Source organism: Lissotriton helveticus, chromosome 1_1 (assembly GCF_964261635.1).
Source record: "Lissotriton helveticus chromosome 1_1, aLisHel1.1, whole genome shotgun sequence".
In the NCBI taxonomy this organism is placed as follows: Eukaryota; Metazoa; Chordata; class Amphibia; order Caudata; family Salamandridae; genus Lissotriton; species Lissotriton helveticus.
This window is the reverse complement of record NC_136057.1, coordinates 1,029,940,004-1,029,963,819: the sequence shown is the minus strand read 5'-3', so window position 1 is coordinate 1,029,963,819 and position 23,816 is coordinate 1,029,940,004. Positions and strand designations below refer to the sequence as shown.

At 45.4% G+C, this 23,816-nt stretch overlaps 1 protein-coding gene across 1 annotated transcript in view; it reads left to right on the top strand.

Annotated features, from left to right (window-relative positions):
- The window catches only part of LOC144820147 (transmembrane protein 53-like), a 69,683-nt gene extending 58,852 nt beyond the window's left edge, over positions 1-10,831 (top strand). Inside the window, exon 3 of the mRNA XM_078677779.1 lies at positions 10,185-10,831. Coding sequence (XP_078533905.1) covers positions 10,185-10,549 — 365 coding nt within the window. The 3' untranslated portion in view covers positions 10,550-10,831. The remainder of the gene's footprint in view (positions 1-10,184) is intronic.
- The last annotated feature ends 12,985 nt before the right edge of the window (positions 10,832-23,816 follow it).

Here is a 23,816-nt window from a genome sequence, read left to right as displayed (position 1 = left end):
GTTCTGAAACAGTTCTCTATCGGCCTGGGCTGAAGATAGTTGCCTCTCGACGGCCCATTCTAACTTCTCCTGCCCCTTGATCATATGCTGAATGAGGGCGTCCATCTCGGTAGTGCAGACGGACTCTGATCCCACTTCTGACACCAGTTGTTGCGGGGCAGCCTGGGCTATAGGAACTGTCGCCGATGCTACAGAGGGATGCGGGGCAGGCTGGGCTATAGGAACTGACGCAGATGCTACAGAGGGTTGCTTAAGAGAAGGTTTTATTTTGATGAGTACACGTTTCTGTCTTCGCTGCCTGCTGGTCAGTCTTTCATGAGCACACTTTGCAGGGTCCGTCGTGGGGTGCTGATGGGGCTCCTGGCCCTGAAAGGCTTCCTGGGACGTCTTTCTTCTTCTCTGGGTTAGCATCCTAGGACCTCCGGTGTTTGATGCGCCAAAGAGGGAAATGAAACCAAGAATTAGGACGACTGTCCTCTAATGCACAACTCAGGGGCTGGGGGTGAGGGAAACCAAGTGTTCAAGTGCTCCGGGAAACTAGTGAGGACTAATGCGGTCTGGTGCTCGTGCAGCGATATTCACATGCAGCGGGAAATTGCAGCGTATAACGATATGCTCACTAGCACTAGATATCAGGATACGGGAAATTACAGTGGGGGTTGCCTTCTCCCCACCCAGCCCGCTACTTTCCCCCGTACCTGCTCAAGCCACGCTCCTCCCGTGGGAACGTGGCATGGCAGCTCGTGGCTATGTTGGCCTCCTGGCTTGTCGCGGACGCTCTTCCCGGCTTCACTCTCGATCACGCCTTCTTCCTCCGGCCTCGCTCCTCTCTCCGTCCTCTCCCCTTCCGCCTCCAGGGAAACGGCGTCCGCCGTCTTCCAGGTTCCGTCTTCCTTTGAGTCGTCCTGCGCAATGACGTCCCAGGGAGGGGGCGGGGCCTGCTTAAAGGTGCCGTACTGTTTTGCCGCTTCTTCTTCGTTACCGCAAGGGAACTGCTGACTCCACTCGTCCACGAGTGACGGAGGCTGCTGTATAGAGAGCACAGAGGTGGGTGAGAAGGGAACGGGAGACCACAAGTCCTGCAGACCTTCCGATGACCCGCCTGTCCAGCCCGCCCCGTCACAAAACCACAAATGGACCTAATCGCAACAAACAAGATTTTGAAACATCCAGGTTCTACTATCCAGAGTCAGTGGGAATACACTGTCGATAATGTGGTCAGGGAGATTTGCTTACATGTTTCCACCAATTCCAATGATACCAATGGTAATCCAGAGTTATAGGCAAGAGCATTTCAGCCTAATCCTGATAACCCCACAGTGTGTTCAACAGACATGGTTCTCATACCTTATGGTATATCCCAAGGTTAGTACATCACACTCCCAGCACACCGATCTCTGCAGACGATGCAGGCACGGCCGTTATGGCACCTGAAGCCAAACACTGACTCCTAAGAGTATAGAGTTTGGCCACCTCAATTTGCCAAGGACAGCAATGGAGACCAACCCCAAGAAAATGCTACAGCAACAAATGAAAGAAACTTGTACACTGGTGCAACACAGCAGGGAAACGGAGACTGAGCACATGATATCACTGCCATTTGGTACATGACATACCTGCTAGACAAGCACCTTTCCTATGCCTCCATAAAGGTTCAACTAGTCGCAGTAGAAGAATGCACAAGAGGCATAATAGAGAGCCGTTTATTCACCACATCAGTAGTGAAATGCTACCATTTTTTTTATTTATTTTTTATTAAACCGTTATTGTTCTAGACAGTCCTTCACGTATTCACACAGCTTTTAGCCTACAACCCATAGGGCCGGCCGCAATGGTTGCTAGACAGGGAGTATTGAGCAGTGTGACACAGCCATTCAGCCGACAACCCGGGGGTCCGGCGGCGTATTGTGTGGAGAACGTGTGGACACTGTATAGAATTGGGTACAACAAACCATTAGGTCCATACATTTTCCCATTTTCTGCAGTAAATCTGGTTGATTCGACAGTGCGCCCATGACGCTTGTAACAGTCAGACAGCAATCTATGTCCACAGCTCGTGTGTAGTGACAGAGGTAAGTGCTGGGCATGTTGTGGATACATTGCCGAGGGTTTAAGGACGTCATGCATGTAGGGTCGCCATGGAGTGAGCGGTGAATAGTAGTATAGCTCACTAACGCAAGGAAATGAACTCGCAGCGCTGGTGACGGCAGTGCCTGGCCAGCACAGCCAAGGCTGGGATGCTCGTCAGATGAAAATCCGTGGCATCGCTCATCGGCAGCTTTGAGTGTGCTCGCAGCAGTGGCGCTAGCTTGTTCCCACGGTTAATCCTTCAGCGTCAGGGAAGGGGGAGGGGGGTGTGGGTGGGGGGGCGCCGTTCACCATGGTGTGCAATGCGCGTGTGCAGGGGAGGATCTGTAGATGTCTTGACAGGAGAGCATCTCGCCTCAACGCTCTCGTTGTTCCGTAGCAGTGTCACCGTATGTGGGATGTCTCTGTCTATGGCAATATAAGGTCCGGTCGGGGAACATGACCGATGAGTAAACAACAATAGGCATGTGTGCAACTGTGGAGTAATAGCGGGGCGGGGGTGAGAAACCTGTCTTGTTATCAGTGGGGTGTGCGACGAGAGGTCCGTTGTTAGCGAGCCCGGGAGGGGAGAGGGGGGGGGCGAGGGCAGCGAGATGTCAATAGCTACAGGGCGGATAGCAAATGTGTTCAAGGGGGGGGAGCGAGCGCGCGGGTATGGGCACAGTGCGGTGCGTCCGCGGCCATAGTGGGCGAGCGCGAGGTTAAAGCGTTGGTCATGGTTTGGGTGTGGCGGTAGCCAGACAGGAAAAAAAAAAAAAAAAAGGGGGGGTCGGAGGGGAGGAGAGAGAAGTGGGTTGGCGAGGGCCATAGAGTTCCGGCTCGTCTCATTCCCATATTGCAGCGGCTAGTCACGTTGAGTCAGTGCGCCTCTTTCCTGGCAAGCGCGCTGAAAGGAAGTAAGGAAAGTGTCCCAAGCTTGTGCTATAGGGAATTTCCGGAGGCCTGACGTTTCCTCCCGGCAGAGCACCGCACTCTCTGCCCGTGCCCAATTAATGAAGGATGTGTGCCAGTGTCGGATGTGTGGGGGGGTGGTAGCCTTCCAGTGTTTGGTGAGTAGGCGTTTGGCTGTTGTAAGTCCCATGTCCCAGAACCGTGTCGGCACTTTGTTCAACTTCGTGTGTTTGTATAGCCCTAGTATACAGGCTTCCCACGTGTGTGGCACACGTTCGCCAGTGCAGTGTGTAAGTGTAGTTGTAACGTCTTCCCAATACGATTGGATATTGGGGCAATGCCAGAGCATGTGTAAAAGATCCGCTCCCACCAGGGAGCAGCGCTGGCAGGCTGCGTCCGTGAGGGAGAAGTATCTATTGATTTTGTCAGGTGTGAGATAAGCCCGGTGCAGAATGTACAGCTGTATAAGTTTAAAACGGGGATTGCGTGGAACATTGGTCGGTCCCTGCAATATCCTCTCCCACTCCTTGTCTGTTCACTCTCTGCCTCTGTCAGCCGTCCATCTCGTCCTCAATTGCGCGAGTGAGGGTTGCGTGTGTGCCAATAGGGCTTGCACCAGCCAATGTATAACATGAGAGCCGTTGCCCATAACATGCAGATATTGCATGAACTGGTGCATCGGCGGTTCCTCCATGATATCGCCCCAGGGGGCTGTCAGCGAGCGCATTATGGCTGCATGTAGTAGGAATTGCCCGGCTGGGAGGTCCGTGGTTGCGGCTAGAGCCTCAAAAGAGAGTAGGTCGCCTTCAGCGTAGAGGTCACCCAGCGTCTCCACGCCCTTTCGTGTCCAGCTCGCCAGCTGAGTGTCCGTCAGTGCTCCCGTCGCCCCTGGAGTGCCCTGTAGAGGGATCGCCGGAGCATATGGCGTCGTGGTCCGGGTGAGGCGTAAGCAGCGGAGGAAGCACTTGCGTGCCACCGCCAGGTGTAACTGGGAGGGACAAGGGGGTCGTGCCAGGGGGTGGAATAATGCGCAAATCTGTGCCTGGGTCCAGGCATCAACGTCCGAGGCCGTATCTTCCAGATTCTTGCCACTGAGCCATCCCGACACCCACTGCATCTGCGCCGCCAGGTAATACAACTCCATGTTGGGAATCGCCAGACCTCCTGAGCCTGTAGGCATATATAGTTTGGTCAGGGCTACGCGGGGTCGGCCCGTGTTCCAGATGAGGCCACGAAGCAGTATCTCGAGGTCCCGAAATACTCTGGTGGGGATGTAGGTCGGAACATTGGAGAAGTAGTACAATAGCCGCGGCAGGACTATCATCTTGGCTAGTGCTACCCGGCTAGGCACGTTTAGGGGCAGGGTTTTCCAAAAGCCAATCTGAGCACGGATGGAGGCAATCGCCCTCATCAAGTTTCCGTCTAATATGTCTGCTGGATTCCGATATACACGTATGCCTAAATAGCGGAATGTGGGTGAAATGCTACCATGAGGGAGCAAAGAAAGTATTGTCTGCAAGGAGCGCAAACCATGCCCACGAGGAACCTAATTGTAGTACTTGCTCAACAAATTACATCACTCATTGAACCAATGCAAAACGCACAGCTCAAATTGCCACCTCTGAAGACTGCATTTCTTATCACTATCGCCTCACTAAGGAGGGTCAGTAAATTACAAGTACTTCCCAACCAAGAATTGTTTCTTTAAATGCATAAGTACAAAGTGGTGATGAGAACAAACCGAAGGTTCATACCAAAGGTAGTATAGAAATTTCACGTTAACCAGGCCATCCTTTTACCTGCCTTTTTTCAACAACCAAAATTGCAAGCAGCCGAGGCCCAGCACACATTGAACATCCAAAGGGTAATAATGTCCTACTTAGAGAGAACAAAACCCATCAGGGAAGGAGGTCAGTTCTTTGTTTTATTTGCACATGCAAGAAAGGTGCTTCCTGGTCACCAAAGGAACTATTGCAATATGGATAGTGCAAACAATACAATATGGTAACAAGGCAGGGGGAGCAACACTTAAAAAAAACTGCAGGCACACTCAACGAGGAAGAAGAGGGCAACACTCTACTTCCTAGGTAGAGTAGCGCTAGAAGGCATTTGACGGCTGCAACATGGTCATCAGCACACATCTTTACAAAATAATATTGTGTGGACATCCACATCAAGGAGGCAGAGGTGAGATCAAAGAGTGATGAAACATGTGTTTGTAAACATACACGTTTAATGACCCAGCCTACTAAAAAAAATCCCAAATTGTTACAATAATCTGTAGGCACAAATCAAAAAATGTAGATCTTTATACCTATTTACGGTGTAAACTCTTTCTGTTATTTGGGAGTCCTGTTTTCGAGCAATGGCTGCTAGACCCAACAAGTTCTTAATGCTAAAGTTAAAATGGCCAGAAATAGCAATAGAATTTGTAGGTTTTTGTTCTAAATTGGGTAGACGGCCAATTAAAGAAATGGTTGAGATATACAAGGCTAGCGGAGTACCTACTGCTACCTGTGGTGCTTGCCTTTCAGGGGTATACATCTAGTAAGCAACTGCAACTAGAGAATAGTTTCATTAAACATTTACTTTGTCTACCCACGTCTGCTTTTAACTTTATTGTCCATCAAGAGTTGGGACTAAAATATTCAGAGAATTTGCTTTTGGTTAAGCCTTTGCTCCTTTGGTTTTCCATCCAGTTAAAAGTAGAGACTAGTTTCACCAAATCGATTATTTTATATTTTTTAACTTTGGTCAATGCCTCGCGTATTTTGTGGTTGTCATATATTAATCCTTCTTTTAGCACTCTTTTTAAAAGGGCAGTGTGGTATGATCCTCTGAAGATCCTGCGCTCACTAAAAAATTGATTAAAGCTACTGTTAATGGGCATTGTGTGAATCTTAGAATGAGTTTGGAAATGATAAAAACAAGTATATGTCTCTTTCTTTGGAGGAGAGATATCAATATTATCTGTCCTGGGGTATTAGTATTCAACACCGATATGTGCTGACAAGGCTTCGACTTGGCATTGTGCACCCTCTGGTAGCCTTTCCCTCAATTAAGTTGTGTCATCCTGAGTCGACCCCTTGCCCATGTGATGTTATAATTAAGCAGAGTACAATGCATTTTATACTATTCTGTAGGTTTCATTCTGGTTATACACGCTGTTTTTATTGCACAGAATATTAGGAGCTACAAAGCAGCTTTGTAATATTTGGTATTTTTAAAGGCGATCAAGTGTGTTTCAATAATACATTTTTATTTTAAAGGCTAGTAATATGAGAGAAAAATATCATGTATTAGATTGCATTGGCTGGGGAAGTAGCACATTGTAAATTTGTATTCTATCCTATCATGAATTATGTATTTTATTTTATTCTGCTATATTGTTGATATTTTAACTTTGTTTTATGCACTTGTATGGCTGTTGTCTAATTAGCTGTATACACTTTGAAACTGAACTGACCCAACCAACTCACAGGAAGAAACACCACATTATAATGAATGCACAGCATGTGAATCCAGAAAAGATTCATGCTGCAAAAGGAAATGGTTACATACCACCAGTAGTAGTAGTTGTTTTGCAGCTTGAAGACATTTCTGCATTCACATGTGACCTGCCCCCACCTCCACCAATAGAGGTGTATTTACAAACTCAACACCGAGAAAACATTAACGAACAAAAAGAAAAACAATAGATCCCATCAAGAGGAAAAAAAGAGAGGAGAAATAGAATCTGACTAGTTCGGCTGCATCAAAGGATTTCCAGGGCATTCGTCGGATGTTACTCAAGAAGAGATTTTAGCCCAAATGGTAGACGATGCCCTTGGAAAAAAAAGAGAAGAGAGACTAGAAGGAGACTATTCTGGATCCAACCACTAGATGACAGGCTAATGAATAGCATGTGCATCTAGAAAACTCTTCAAGCTGCAAAACTACTGCTACCAGTAAGTAGGCATTTTGTTTGGGAACCCAGCCTCCACACTATTGTCTGCTGATGTACCTCAGTTTTGAATTGCATCTTCTCTGCTTTTAAAGAAGAGAGCCATTTTTTGCATGTGCATTTGTTTTCATCAATCCTGTTGGAAAAGGAGCAATTTCACATCAACAAGATGGACACGGTCTATGATTTATTCTGATTACTCACGCTCTATAATTATGATGTTAATCGTGATCAACACTGTTTTTACATTGTGAAAACTTTCAAGCATTGATGATTTGTTAATACACACTCATTCAAGAGTGTATTAGATAGTGCACAACCTGTCTAGAACACATTGCTCTAGTTTGTATTTCTTTTCTGAATTGGTAGTTAGGTGGAACTACCCCAGAATGCGCACACCAAGTGAAATTACCGTTGTATATTGGGTATTTGTGAAAAAGTTTCATTTGAGTGCACGCTGTTGTTAGCATTTGTTGACTTTTAGAAAGTGGGTATTTTCTTGCTTAAACATTATGTGCCTCTACCTCTCTGTAGAATGCACGTCTGGGTTGGCTGACAGTTGGGCTTTTGTGCATTCACCCTAGACAGTCATTCAGAACGAGCTGAGGTGTGCCTTGCAAATCCTGATGGTCCATCACCCGGCGGATGGGCCTTCCTGATCTAGCCGGGTGGATAGAGTTGTCACTGACATCTGAATAGTACTATTCCTGTTCTCGCACAAAGCCATCTCCACCCCTGTAGTGTGTCTGAAGCCAGGACAGGGAAAGACAGGGTCCTGTGCACTACAAATACTTTCCTTTGAAGTTTACCTACTTCAAAGGCAGACAGGGTTATAAGTATTGGACCTCTGACACCTCAAAATCAGAACACCTCTGTACTGAAGACATTCTGCCAGGAAGAAGAGCTGGATGCTATAGAGGGGACTGCCACTCTGCCTATTGCTTTGTTGTGCTAGCCTGCTGCCTCTGTCCTGGGGGTGAAAGGACTGGACTTTGTTTTCTGTAGGCTTCCCAAGGGCTTGAGTTGAGCTTGCCTCCTGTTAAGAAGTCTCCGGGCCATTAAAGACTTCACATGCCAGTGCTTGGGCTCTTCTGCTCAGAGTCCTGATTTGCCAAGTGGTGCCAAATCCAGTTCCTGGGCCCTTGGAAGTGTAACCTGGTTCTCTTAAAGAGAAAATCCACGCATCTACTCCAAGTGTCTGTTTTATTAATGCATTGCTGCAAAATATCGCCGATGCCTGCCCCAAAGTGTGGTATCTGCTTGACGCATCAACCGCAGCTTTCACTGTAGCAGTACATCAGAAGTATCGCCGCAGCATGAGCTTCGAGTCCTATGTTGCCGATGTCTGTGACATCCGCTCTGACTTCGACGCAGCACCTGCTTTGCGGCAGTGCCTGCTCACAGCTGTTCCGTTGATGCAGTGCTTCTGGATTTTTGATGCATCATCTCTAGGCGCTGATTCTGTAGTGACACCTGACCGCAGTAAGAAACTAGGGCAGTATTTTCAGAAACTGGCACATTTCCGTCTCTGCCAGTAAGGAACAGACAAATCACTTCCCCTGCCTAGCAGTAAGGAACCGACACAGCACTTCCCCTGCCTAGCAGTACAGAACCAACTCATCACCTCCCTTGGCAGCAAGGAACCGACGCATTATCTCCCCTGCGTTGTAAGAAACCGATGTATCGCCTGCCCTGCGTAGTAAGGAACCGATTCATCGCCTGCCCTGCGTAGTAAGGAACACGCGCATTGCTTTGATTTCCGGTGCCTTACCTCCCTTGCGGCTCGCACAGTCTTTGATTTTTAATGCATCGAAGGTACCATGTACTAAAACAATACATGCATTGAGTCCTATGGACTAAACCTTCTTAATCTTTGAAAAGTGATATTTTGACTTGTGTATGTTGGATTTTTGTTGTTTTTGTCTTGTTTTATTCAGGGTGAGTCTGTGTGTGTGTGTGTATATGTATATATATATATATATATATATATATATATATATATATATATATATACTTGTGTGTGTATATAGATATGTATATATATGTATCGCACAGGACTCTTTCCAAGGAAAGAAAGTGAGTCGCACAACTGGGGGTGAATTCAGAGGGCTTTTATTCCGTGTGCATTATTTCCAGCCTATGTTCTCCCAATACATTTCGGTCTCATCAGCAGACCTTTCTCAAGGGGGCCAGTTGCATCTGCTGGGCGGAAGGCGTGCAGCATCTGATTCATTGCGTGTTGTTTCAAACTCCCTCTGTGGGCGTCACAGATAATTAGAAGGGGTGGATGCCCCCTGGTGGGCGCCGCAGTCGGTGAAGACAGTGAGGTATGCTGGTCAATGTAGTTCGCTCCTCCTTCCATCCCGTGGGGGAATGATGCATTGAACCATGTTCATAGTTGCACAAACACCCTCACCTCAGAAACCTATTGTCGAAGTTTCAAGGACCAATCCAGAGTCCGGTCCCTGGCGGCTTCCCCTGCCCGGGAATTGCTAGATATTTATACACACACATGCACACATATTTTACACATTGCCTAGATAAGTCTGACTGCTTGTGCCAAGCTACCATGGGAGTGAGCAGGGGTTATCTTAGCTATGTAACTTATTTACCTTGACTTGAGTGATTGTCCCTTTCTTGTACAGGGTGCAAACCGCTACCTACTAGAGACCCCCATTTCTAACACTCCTAGTTTTAGGAATTGAAGTGAGGGAGGGACAAAGGGGTAGTGTCCTAATTACTTCCCGCTAATTTTATAACTCTGAGTTCTACTCCCTTGGTTTAATACTTCCCTCTTTCGAGGCAGGACAGCTGAGTTGTTTTTGTCTGTGCTTGTAAAAAACAGGAGTGGCGGGAGGAGGAAGACATTGTATCTTTGAATTTGAGTGGTGATTGGTATGAAGAGGCAAGATTGCTTCATATTTTTATTATGAGTTCAAATGAGGGAGCAGGACTTTGAGTAATGCAATTACCGGTTAGTAATTGGGGCATTTTATTCTCTCTCTAGGTCTGGTGGACCCTGAGGTTTCACAACAGACGCTTTTAGAGCAAAGACATTATCATAAATGGGGTGATGGCAGTAGAGAGTGGACAGCAGTTTTCAGAGCACATTCTCAGGGGAGAATGCTGTAGAGAAATTGCTGTTTGGGGCTTGATGTATTGTTGGTCCCATGCTGGGAAAATATGCTTCTTTTCTCGCTCTTTAGTTCCTGATTCTATTTGATGGACTGGCACTAATAGCTTTTTTATTTATTTTTTGTAGGTGTGGCTAAAATGATCTCCTCGCATTGGCAGCCAGTGGTCAAGAGCAGTGTCCTGCTGTACTTCAGCCTTCTGAAGAGATACACGGTTGACTACTACAATGATGCCATCAATGTGTTCTGGCAGGACCCGCCGACCTGCCCAGCTCTCCTCTTCTACTGCGAGGATGATCCTCTGAGTGACCACGTACTTGTTGCTCAGCTCATTGAGACATGGCGGAAGCGGGGGATCAACGTGGTTGGGAAGGGCTGGCAGAATTCCAAGCATGCAGGCCACCTACGAAGGCACCCCCAAGAGTACCGGGACACTTTGAACAACTTCCTCCAGCAGCAGCACACAGACACTCCTTTTAAATCAAAACTATAGCACGCGTTGGGCTCTGTGGGTGGTCAAGAGCCACATTTGTTTTGATTTTTACAGCTAATACACTTAAAGGAAAAGAGTAAGTGTTTTGTTTACCATTACTGAAGGCTGAATTGGTCAAACTCCAGTTTGAAGACATCACTTTCGTAATGAGATGTCTCCTACCAGGGCAGTGTAACAGATTTTGCCTGCTAGGAAGTATACCGTGACAAGAATTGGGGCCTGATACATGGTTTGGTGGTCCTGTTCATTGTGGCGAAGGGAGCGAGACTGCTGAATCTAGAGGTATTTCCCTGTCACTCCATCCAGTTAGCTCCTGTGTGTGTTTGTGTTGTGGGAGCTGCTTCAGGGGGAAAACTGTTGCAGAAATTCTGAGAAGCAACCGCTGCATCGCAAAACCTCTGTCGCCTTTGTTTCTCTGAAGGAAAGAGTCCCAAAATAAAGGTCCATCCACAGGACTTGAAAATCACCTTCCCCCCCTCACACATTCTGTGAGTCGTCTTCCAGTGCATTGGTGACATTGAATAAAAGAAATTCAGTAGCAGCACTAGACAGAATGACTGCTGATCACAATGACATTGCAGAGAACACTCTTAAATGGGCAGCCCCTCTGACGTCAGTCTAGTTACCTCTTGCACTGCCAAAATGGTGGCAGAGCCATTGGCAACTCTACCATTGGAAACACCACCTTCCCGTACACCCTAAATGAGGCTGTGGCATGTGGATGGGGAATTTTTGTTCCCTAAATCCTGTAACTGGGTTTGATTGCAGGATAACTTGGGCTACATATAGTCTAATAAAAATGTTGTCCCAAATATCATCTACAAAAGTATTCGCCCACTGGAGTTAATAATAGAAAGTTTACACATAATGGGATGATATATTTGTAATCGATGCTTAGAACACAATATTCATGTCATACAATTGTTTTGTCAATGTTATACTGACATACAAGCCTGTTACCATCCACCTTAGAATGAGGTCTAAGTCTTCACTGAAGTGTCATCCAGGACCATTGGAATTATGCGACAGGAGAAAAACAAAATAAGCAGCAAGAAAAGGCAAAATATGCAGCATTATGCACATTGTGTAATAGTATTATTTCATTTTTTAAATAATTATTACACAAGTTAATACTGTCTGGGCCAATGATTCGCTAATTAGTACCAGTTCAATACCCGGATTCAGTAATAAGCAACTGAAAGGTGACCAGTCAACCTTTGTGAAGGGCCTTTCACCATGCGACAAGACAGTCACAGCTTTTAAGTAACTTATATATCGTTTGAGCTACAAACATTTTTAGATTAAAATCTGCAATGTATGCGGCAAATGATGGATTATGGGCAGATCCATAATTATGCTGAAAACAAGACAGGATTGCATAATCCCAGTGTCCCTGGTGTCACCTCATGACTCGCAGACCCCTAAATAAGCCTTCGGGCCGGCTGTATGAACATATGAGCATTCTTCACCAGCAAATCACAAGTTGCACATTTCTATTAAATGCTTTATATTTTTAATCATGCTGAATTTGTCTACCTCATAAGACATGACAACCAATATAACCTCACCTGGAAGATAACCTTTGATGAAAATAGGAATAACTGTTGACAACTTCACCAAGTAAGCTGCCTTTTTACCTACACTGAAGCCCATGCTAGACACAGTGGGACAACTGGGCCCAGGTTATAGTGTAGTTGATTTTGCTATTACAGATACCTGTTCAGTTTTCTTAACCCCTTCCCCGCGGGGCTAATTCCCCCGCTGTGCGGGGGGGAGGGTGCCGTGCGCGGCACCGCAGTTCTTGTGATGAGCTGAGCTCGTCACGCTGCACAGTGGAGCGGTGTTCATGACGAGCTGAGGTCGTCACGACTCCGCCCACTTAATGGAACGCCCAGCACAGCAGGGGATTTATCCCGCATTGGCGTTCCACGGCGGTTATGGCGAGCTCAGCTCGTCATGAGCACAGCTCCACTGTGCCTCATGACGAGCTGAGCTCTTCATGAGCGCCGAATGTGTTAACACTTAGAATGGGGGGCACACTGGCTTCCCAGTACGTTCTGGCTCTTCTGTGCACAGTCAGTCTTAACTGCAGAAATTGCCTATATCCACCACAATTTGAATGAAGAGTAGATTGAGATGAAGCATTTAAAACATGTCTTTTGGAGACTCTTTAGACTCGTAGAGGGTGATCTCATTCGTTGGATTCGTCACTGGTGAAAATTAAAGGTTTATTTTCAGAACTTTGTTCAGGTACACTATGATATGTTTACTTTTTTTCCTGGATACCATGATTGAGTGCATACGGAAGATCTTGCTTGGGTACGGGCTACCCAAGACTTACTGAGCAGCCCCACAAAGACTTCCAATGTGGAAGTAGGCTGACCTTAAGAGGAAGGTATTTGTAGTGTGAAGGTGGATGCCAGCTTCTGTTGTGCCTAAAACACCTTCAAACCACTCAGTTGTTGCAATACAGCTTGCACCATTAATAGGTTCCTAAAAGATATTAATGGGTGAACTGGAAGCAAAGGACACTGCTGTTCAATGTCTTGCCACTTAGTATTTAGTGTATTTTGAGACCCAATACCACGTGTTCTTGGATTACTTTTTATATTCAACCTCTATGTTTAAAGGGTTGTCTTGGCATCTTTTTTCTCCTCGTTCCCCACCGTACTACCTTAACCAGATTTTTGCCATTGCTTTGTATGTGTTTACACAGCATATGCTGTTGTCTTCACAACATCCAATGTAAAACCATCATTGCAGAGGCTAGCTGGGTCATCAGCAAGCAGCCGTGGCGGCTACCAGAATACAGCCAGAAGTTGTTCTCTGAGTTGATGCTGGGTTACAGTAAGCTTGGGAGAACGGTCCTACCTTTAAAGACCATCAAAGAAGGCCTGCTCACTCGTTCAGGAATTGATCCCGTATTAATCTATAGAGAAGATACTGTGGAAACAAACACATTCTGTATACGTCATTGAATAAAATGCATTAAACAGCCATTGTCTCCAAAACTTTGATGCACAATTTTACCTTGAATGCGATGGATGTCAAAGGAGGGCCTTCAGCTAAGGCCACCTTAAGCTGTAGACTTCTAGACATGTGAGAGTCTTGATTGGCTCAAATTTAAATGACTAAATATTTATTCATTTGTTGTTACGCTTACCATTGCACTTGTTTGTGAACAGTTTTAAAGATAGCACGAAATTCCCCCTGTGAAATTGTACATTACAGAGTTCAATGTTTTATGCTCTGATTGTGACTCGGTAATGAAAAGAGAAGCGAGTTTCAGATCATTCCAGTGGAACAAACAAAATGTTGAGCCTATCTGTGTCTACAGCTAAATTTTACAGATTCGTAAAGGAAATCTATAGACTGACGGTATATGTTTTCAACTTTTTAATAGATGAACTTCTTTTGAATAGCGCAAACCGGGCTGGGCCTCATATTCCAGGCAGATGGGACAATGCAAACCTTGCCTTGGGATGAATAACTGTGAAAGAGAGTTTGCTGTTAACAAAAGTTATCCAGATCCCCACACCCCTACCCATGGAACCAAGTAACCTGTAGCACAATGTTGTTTGGTGGCCTTAAACTTCAATTTCCCAACAGATAGGTGATCTTGAGCAGAGTCATTCATAAAATGGGTCACTTAACATCTGCATGAATCTGCCACATGGATGCTAGCTTTGTAGGGGTTGGAAACTTCCATGTCTGTGACAGCACCCCAAGAATTGAAGATCCATGAGGCTTGGCTGCCTCACTTCCTGCGGACCTCTTGGTGGCTATTAACATCAGCAGCTGTAGTGTTCTGCTAGTAAGAATGATGTCAGTAGCCAGCACTGAAGTCCAATTACTAAAATTGTGTGGTTTCTTGTGGAGCCATCCCAATTGGAGCAGTAAAGCACAGGGATTCTGCTCCATTACCCCACCATAATATGCAGAATAAGATTCCTCATTCCTGCTTGTATTCGTGCAGCCGCTGGTGTACACGGTTGCATCTCAAATTTTGCAAAACAAAATTACGTCTTAAATGTAAACTTAACACTAAAATATGGCTAAGTGCTCCACAAATTTGAACTAAATAATACATAAATAAATATCTTAACTGTGATAAACAGGGCTAAAATGTAAGAACAAATATTATTCTTATCTTTAACCAAATAACAAGATACATTTCCTAAGGATGAAAGTTACGCCGTTTAAGAAAACCACGCTGAACTTAAAAAGCCAGAGCAGAGGTCTGAAATGCTTGCCCTGAAGTAGAAGTTTGACTTTTCATTAAAAAAAATCATAATTACTAACACCTGGTTATTAGGATAAATAGGGAGTCAATTAAAAACCTTCTTTTATTTAAAATGCAGTCCACTTTCACTAAAGGATTCTTGTTTCGAAGGACAGCCAGAAACATCATGCACCTACAGGCCCTTGTAAGGGCAGGGTGCACTTAAAATGCCCGGCCAGCACTGTACTATCCATAACCGAGCAAGATAGGTCACAGCCTTGGACTACAATGTGGAATAGTATTCAGAAATAAAGAAGTGCTACTGACACAGCAAGAAAAACTGAAACTGAGCTGATTTGCCCTGGTGAAGGGTCAAGTATTGTTTCCCATTTGAGACACCAATTGTTTGGTGCTATATAAAACATTACAGACCATATCCGCTTTTTTCTTTGAAACTTTTCAAGGGCTTACCAGTCAATTGGTGGTCAGTCTTACTCAAACAGGAAATTAAACAGAATTCCCCACCCCCCATATTAATCTGTTTCATCGGCATACTTTCGAAGATTCAGGAACCACCCTGCAGTGACCGCAATCTGAAATCCTCCTAAAGGAACCAGAGTCACCCCAACTCGGCCCAAGCACCCGAGGAGTGGTCCTATCCACTCTTCACAATCCCAGAGGGTCATAGACCTAGTATTCTTTCGCCATGAGCCCATAAGCAACAAGCTGACTTGTGGTCTCCTACCGCTTCTCACTTTAAGGGATCGCAACAGCCCTCGGCTCGCCTGCAGCCTCAGGAATACCCGTTGTAGGCTTGAAGTACTTGTGCTTGCCCGGGCAAAATTTCCATTACACTGATGTAAACTCACATAATTTCAGTAAATTTGTGTTTTGCTTGTTACACAGATTTCTCACAATTACGCTATTTCACAATGTCTTTCAATTACCCACAATTTGCAGTAAAACGTTTGAGAACACGAGCAGCTGCTATTTGTGAAGCTTGTGTTGTTGCACTACTTTGTTTTTGCACGAAGTGTCTTCTCATGTGAAAATGGATTAGAGGAGACTTTTTGTGCTAAACATTGCACCAAATCCTGGATTTGCACGTGCATTCTTAGTCTAGCCTGCGACAGAGGAGCTTCAGTCTCCCACTTAGCAGGGCTTTCAGGTGATGGTGACGGTTCCTCTCCTGGCCTCAGCCCAGTCCTCGCTATGTCCTGAATGGAGGAGGTAATTAAAATCCACTATTGATCAAAGAGGGGTGGATCCTTGCAAAAGAACTAACCTGTGGTAGAAGAGGAGGACTGAACAGTAGCAGATTGTGAGGTGATATATAAAACAACAAGCATTAGCAATGTCAGGAGGTCTGGATTAAAGGAATGCTGTATGGTAATGTCAAGCATTACAAGTAAATCGCATTGGAATGGATATGCATTTGTGTGGAAGCGAAAAACAGTGGAATAATATTGGTTAAGGTTAAAAGGTCACATGACAGTTGAACTTTCAAGCCAGACCTAAACATCCATGTAGGTTAATGACTCCCCAACTCCTACCTGTGCTGCTGCCACATGAAAAACAGCATACATTTTCTAGTTATCTAAGGCACTTTAATAGCTTTAAAGTATCACGTGTGTGCCCCTAATAGTTCAAGCTCAGGCAGCTAGATAAATTATCACAGCTGCGTGGAGAGCAAGCACTTTTTTTGGAAGCACACCTTTTCTGCCCAATCAAAACAGTGCTCCAGACTCCCGACATGCGAGCGGAGCAAGAGCCCCTCTCATGAGTTACTTACATAATTGTCTAGTGACAGCTGCGTTGTCAAGCCGGAACATAAAAAGGTAATAACCTTTGCCTCTATTTCCCTTTATTTTCCCTTGAACAGCTATCTGTGCGGACATTCTCCTTGCAAAGCAGTAATCTTAACTAATTTCGACTCCCAATCTGAACCCTAAAACTACCACCTGGTCCATCTTGCTCTCATTATCACCTAAGGTCCCACGCATATTAATGGCACAGTCGATGTTCAGGTTACTCCAGCCTCAAAGTTGTTGAGAAGAGCATTTAGAGTAATAGGTTGTCATTTACATCCAAAAATCCCCATTTCGCGGGTCACACAAAAACATGACCTTGCCTATTGGGGCGACCCCTCTACCCCATACCCTGACTAATTGTAAAAGATTATTCTTGTGGGATGCACTATGGCAAAATTACCATTAACACATCCATTTGCCCTTCCTGAATTTGCAGGATACACCGCCTATTCCTCTAATGTATGTGGAGTCATGCACCCACTTACCTGCCCCAGCATAGGATAAGATACCGGACCAAAGGCACCACCTTCCTCAGTATGTCGGATAGTCCCAGTATTGGGAGTTCCTGTCCCAACGAGATTCTGAACCACGGGTCCCGGACAGTTTTCTTGGGGACTCCAACTTCTTAAAACAATATAAATCTGCATGTGACAGTGCATCCAAGAATGAAGAATAAAAACAAATTGGATAGACTAAATCAGATTCCCTTGGTTATCCCCCATTTGTAGTGGCCACTGGGGATCAAACTCATAATTGTGCAGCATTTCTGGCCCCTTAGTTAAAGTACCATCTCAAAATGGTAACTGCGGGGGCTGGAATTGCAGGATTTGTAACGAGGTCACAAGTAAGCGTATCAGCAAAGCAAACCAGCAGGTCAGGCGATAACGTGGTCTTCATTCCGCCTGAAATGTTGCACAAAAAACTGCAACACAGGTCACAGAATCCCAGTGCTTTTAATTGTGGAAGACCCTAACTAACACACTGATGCAGCGCCATCTTTCACTCTTAATGAAAAAATATTCAAAAACAGGGCTTTTCAGCAAAGTATTGCAAGGAGCCCAGAGAATTCTGAAAACACTAGCCTCACTCTTACCACCACCACAGAAGCACTAGTTGTTGTTAACAAGTGCCCTTGTCTGCTTGTGGTGGTACGAACTATCTCTTGTGCATTTCTTTTCAACAATGATCTGCACTCTGAAGCTACCATTCGTGTTTTGTTTGGTACAACCTTAACAACACAAAATCCTTAGTAAAATAAAATCTCCTTATTGTTCTTCAGTCTGACAACGTAGGGGACAAAGTATCCCCGAAATGCACATCATAAGGATATTGCAGGCCCCTGAAGTGTTTGTTCTGAGACCATAGAGAAGCATGAAGTGGTGTTACAACTTTAAAGGTCGCGGAACACCCAGGTAAAATGCAATATCCTCTTCATGTACATGTGGTGATTCTTTTCCCCTTGTAGGTGTGGGTTTGGTGCCAGTGCATGCTTTTGCAAAATAACTTAAAACCCTCTATCATATAAAAGCTGCTGGTGTAAAACACTTGTTTTCAAGGTCCAGATGTAGACAGATAATCCATTCCGTGGTTTAACCTTGCTTTCCCATCCTTGTAGCCCTTTTTAGGGCTCGGCCTCCGCCCACGTAAGTGGGAGGAGTTTCGAGATCCTAATGTTAAAGAAAAAAAAAAAGTATCTCCTAGGGCTTTGGCGAGACAAATTCCACACATTCCTTAGTGTGTTATGTCATCTGGCCAGTGATTCGTCTTCGTTGTGTTGTCGTTTTAATAGCCTTGAAGTGATAGGGTAAATGTAGTTTTCGTCCGCCATGTTGGGCATTTTTCGTTCGTGTGCGCGCAAAGAAGTACATTAATTATAATTAGGAGCTGTCAGGGTGCCTCCGTAAGTGAATCCAGATGGCCGGGCGCGTTCACCATTCAGCAGCGCTCAGCGCGCAGCTGCTCCATGCCAGGCCGGGAAAGGGCTTCATTAGTTCAAGAACAAGAGTCTGACGTTCTGTCATGGGCTGTTCTTTTAATCTGTTTCATTTTTTTTCTGGAATGGTCCGTGGCCGGTGTGAATGGAATTGTTCTCTCGAGTTTATAATGTGTTTCTTTGCAGCAGCTTTTGTTTTCGGAGCTGAGGTAATGAATAGCAAGCTGGCAGGCAGCGCCTTTTAGAACTGTTTGCTTTCTGGGCAGAGTCCTGCAGTGGTGTTGAACTTCAGCATAGTCTGACAGGCTGCTGTATTGTTTGTATTTTCCCATACCGCCTGCGTCAACTTTTTTCCACACACGAATTTCCAACAGTTTTGTTCTCTCTGAATAATGCGCCTTGTTACTTCCTTCAGACAGCAAGCAGAGTTTTAAAGGAATGATTCAAGGAGCCCGTCAGTTGTTGACACAACGAAAGGTGAGGTAACTGTTTGCTTGCAGTTACGGACCTTCGTTTGGGGTTTTTATTGGTATTGTTTTTCCTAATGGGATTGGTGTTTGCGAGAAAATTGACTGCCCACAGCTGCGCTTGTAAGACGCGCCTGGCAAAGCGTGTCACGAGGGCTGCGTGGGGCTGATACAGATGCTCGCGCCCTATCAACATTGGGGACTGTATATTGACCGTCGTGCTGAAAGGCGGAGCAGCAGAAGTAGATTTCCGTTCTTGACTTAAATTCTATTCTTCCGAGCTCTGGGAGAAACCCCGAATGGAATCTAGGTATCCTGCTAGTTGCAGCGTTTGCGCAATGGCAAAAGAGGAAGTGTGCTAAGTTTTATTGTTTTTATTTTTTATAAAGTAAAGAACATTGGTAGGAAAGTTTGTAGAACTCCCCAAGTCTAGCAACTCGGAACACATACTTTGATTATGTCGTTTTTAGAACAGTCTGCCAAAGAATTCATTTCACAACTTGTAAATGCAGTTTGAGAGTTGAGACTGCAGTTTGAGAGTGCAGTTTGAGAGTTGAGAGTGCAGATTGAGAGTGCAGAGTGCAGTTTGAGAGTGCAGAATCAGAGTGCAGTTTGAGAGTGCAGTTTGAGAGTGCAGTTTGAGAGTGCAGTTTGAGAGTGCAGATTGAGAGTGCAGATTGAGAGTGCAGATTGAGAGTGCAGACTGAGAGTGCAGTTTGCAGATTGAGAGTTGAGAGTGCAGTTTGAGAGTTGAGAGTGCAGTTTGAGAGTGCAGAGTGCAGTTTGAGAGTGCAGAGTGCAGTTTGAGAGTGCAGAGTGCAGTTTGAGAGTGCAGAATCAGAGTGCAGTTTGAGAGTGCAGAGTGCAGTTTGAGAGTTGAGAGTGCAGTTTGAGAGTGCAGATTGAGAGTGCACATTGAGAGTTGAGAGTGCAGTTTGAGAGTTGAGAGTGCAGTTTGAGAGTTGAGAGTGCAGTTTGAGAGTTGAGAGTGCAGTTTGAGAGTGCAGAGTGCAGTTTGAGAGTGCAGAGTGCAGTTTGAGAGTGCAGAATCAGAGTGCAGAGTGCAGTTTGAGAGTGCAGTTTGAGAGTGCAGTTTGAGAGTGCAGAGTGCAGTTTGAGAGTTGAGAGTGCAGTTTGAGAGTGCAGTTTGAGAGTGCAGAGTGCAGTTTGAGAGTTGAGAGTGCAGTTTGAGAGTGCAGTTTGAGAGTGCAGTTTGAGAGTGCAGATTGAGAGTGCAGATTGAGAGTGCATTTTGAGAGTGCAGTTTGGGAGTGCAGTTTGGGAGTGCAGTGTGAGAGTGCAGTGTGAGAGTGCAGTTTGAGAGTTGAGAGTGCAGTTTGAGAGTGCAGTTTGAGAGTGCAGAGTGCAGTGTGAGAGTGCAGTGTGAGAGTGCAGTTTGAGAGTTGAGAGTGCAGTTTGAGAGTGCAGTTTGAGAGTGCAGTTTGAGAGTGCAGAGTGCAGTTTGAGAGTGCAGAGTGGAGATTGAGAGTGGAGATTGAGAGTGGAGATTGAGAGTGCAGTTTGAGAGTGCAGTTTGAGAGTGCAGTTTGAGAGTGCAGTTTGAGAGTGCAGAATCAGAGTGCAGAATCAGAGTGCAGATTGCAGTTTGAGAGTGCAGTTTGAGAGTGCAGAGTGCAGTTTGAGAGTGCAGTTTGAGAGTGCAGATTGAGAGTGCAGATTGAGAGTGCAGATTGAGAGTGCAGATTGAGAGTGCAGATTGAGAGTGCAGATTGAGAGTGCAGATTGAGAGTGCATTTTTAGAGTGCAGTTTGAGAGTGCAGAGTGGCAGTGAGTGCAGACTGAGTGCAGAGTGACAGCGAGTGCAGACTGAGTGCAGAGTGACAGCGAGTGCAGACTGAGTGCAGACTGACAGTGAGTGCAGACTGACAGTGAGTGCAGAGTGACTGTAGAGTGAGTGCAGAGTGAGTGCAGACTGGCAGTGAGTGCAGAGTGACTGTAGAGTGAGTGCAGAGTGACTGTAGAGTGAGTGCAGAGTGAGTGCAGAGTGAGTGCAGAGTGACAGTAGAGTGCAGAGTGACAGTAGAGTGCAGAGTGACTGTAGAGTGCAGAGTGACTGTAGAGTGCAGAGTGACTGTAGAGTGCAGGTGACTGTAGAGTGCAGAGTGACTGTGAGTGCAGAGTGACTGCAGAGACAGTGTGTCAGGGTGCACATTGTGTGAGTGTGCAGAATGAGTGTGCAGGGTAAACAGTGTGTGACTATGCAGGGTGACATTGGGAGTGTGCGGGTGAGCAGTGTGTAGGGGCAGTGTGTGAGTGTGCAGAAAACACCACACACACATAACGCACACACAAACCACACACCTCAGTCTCTCAACACCACACACTTGTCACCACTCAACACAACACACTCACCACCACACTCACTCCCCAGGCTCACCCCCACAGACTCACCACCACACACTCACCAGCACACAGAAAACAACACACACAACAACACACCCCCAGCCGTCAATGAATGCTTTCACCATGCACAAACACCAACAACCATCATCCATCTGTGCACGCTTTTACCAAGCACACACCCACCAGCCGTCAGTGCACCCTTCCACCAGGCACACACACCTCCAGCCGGCAGTGCACTTTTCCACCAAGCAATCGCAGTATGGTACACTTTACTTTTAAACATATTCATATAAAGCACAGCATGCCACCATTGGTAAAATTACAATTCAACCAAGATACTTCCACTACACACCACATGCACACACTCCATAACACATGGCAAAAAGACATTGGCATTTACAATGCCATTAGCTCAAACTCAAATAAATCCGAGCCCGATTGCATTTCTAATGCTTGTTGTATAAGGGGATAACTACAGGTGTCAGAATGGAAAAAAATAACCCTTGGCAAAACCGATAGGACTCATCTATTGGCTTAGCCAATGCAGTTTGCTGATGCTGTGCAGCAACAGCAAAAGGCAGAATTCTTTTTGCTGAGTCTGCACAGCAGCTGCAAAAGAAAACCAGCATTGGCAATGCCAATAGGACTAGCTTTAATAGAATGTTGCATGGTAATGTAAAGCACTACGAGTTGATATCATGGCAACGGATAGGTATTTGTGTGGATGCAGCTACGTTGAATAACATTGGTGCAAGTTAAAAGGTCAGGTGACAGTGGTACTGTCAAGTTAGATCTACACATCCATTTAGGTTAATGACTATCCCCCCCCCCCCACGTTTGGCTACCAGAGAAAAACACCATAAATGATCTTGTTATCTTAGACACTTTAATAGCATTATAAGCTCATGTGTGTGCCCCTGAAAATTCAACCTCATGCAGCTGGATAAATAAACCACATGATAACAGCTGTTTGGAGGGCAAGCACACAATGTCTGCCTAATCAAAACATGCACTACTAGCTCCCAACCTGTGGCCAGGAGTATGTGGCCACATACTTTTCTGGTGACAGTAGTGCTGTCAAGCCAGCCCATAAAAAGGCATGATGACACAGACACAGTTGCATCATGATGTAGGTGTCTGCATGCGTCACCATGCAGATAGATAACATCAGACGCCCAAGTGCCTCCTTTGCCCCTTGTTGGAACTCATCCCTTTGCCTGATGGTTCTGTAGGATCTGGCACTGAGGAACATAACCTTCTACACCCCTGCTTATTTCCTCCCAGATGCCAATTCAGTAGCTGTAAGGAGACTACTAATAAGACCAGAATGGCTGGCAAAAGTAACGGTGGACTCTACATCTGCCAAAATGATGTATAACTCTCTTCCAACAGTTCACATAGTTGCTTATGGCTGCAGCATGTCAGATTTCCTTGCACCAAAATGATGTAGATTTAAAGTTGGGCTAAGTCTGCCATTCCTCTTCCTTGATACGACCACCCCACTCTCCTATCAAACAATGCCTGTATGGACTAGGCCTTCTGCTATTAACTCCAGACCCTAAGTCTGCACCTATCAGCAAGCTCTAATACCCAGTTATTTATATATGTGCTTTGAATGTTCCACACCTAAAGTCGATGTCTCCACAAATCAAGTGTCATCCTGAGCAAGGATTTTCTCCTGAGAAAACGCATTCCAAGTAGGTAGATTTTTACCTTGTGTTGCCTAGGCTTGGCCTATGCCAGTCTCTGCTCAGTTCATTGTTCTATTTGACATTCAAGTATCACTCTTGTGCACACTATATCATGTTATAGTTGTAGCCTCTTTGATGACTGCTAAGTGCCTCCATATGCTAAAATAATCCCTGTAACTGATATATTGCATTATTTATACTACAACATTGCCCCTTTGATGGCTGTTCTGTAATAATGTGCCTATTTAGAACTAACCCTACAGTCAGGAAGATCTACCTCAGGTGCAAACCCACCTGATGGAATGAATGATCAGGAATATAATGAAATATAAGTACAACTCCTAGACCAGATGGTTTACTTTTTTAAACTTTTTTTTTACTTCGAGAAAAAGTCAGGTAGAACAGGATGAGTTGTGTTACAGACCAGACACGGGAACTTGTACCAGGAACCAGTGGAGAGTTACCAGAATGTGTATGTCAATGCTTGTGACCACAGGGGCAGAAACTGACTGTTGACCTGATGCAGGAGGCAAAAAGGCTGTGAGCACATGAGTGCCGAGGAAAGGTAGAAAAGTATATGTTGCTGTCATTCAACATGTATCTGTTACATCCCATTCTTTGTTTGGAGCTGGAAAATACACCTCAGACTTTGGTATTGGGGGCACCTGTATTCCTCCCATTTTCAGAGCTTATTGGGTGTCCTCTGGATATACACAAACAAAGTGGACATGAATAGGTGGGCAACTCAGATAAGGAGGACATATAAGAAGTTGGTATGG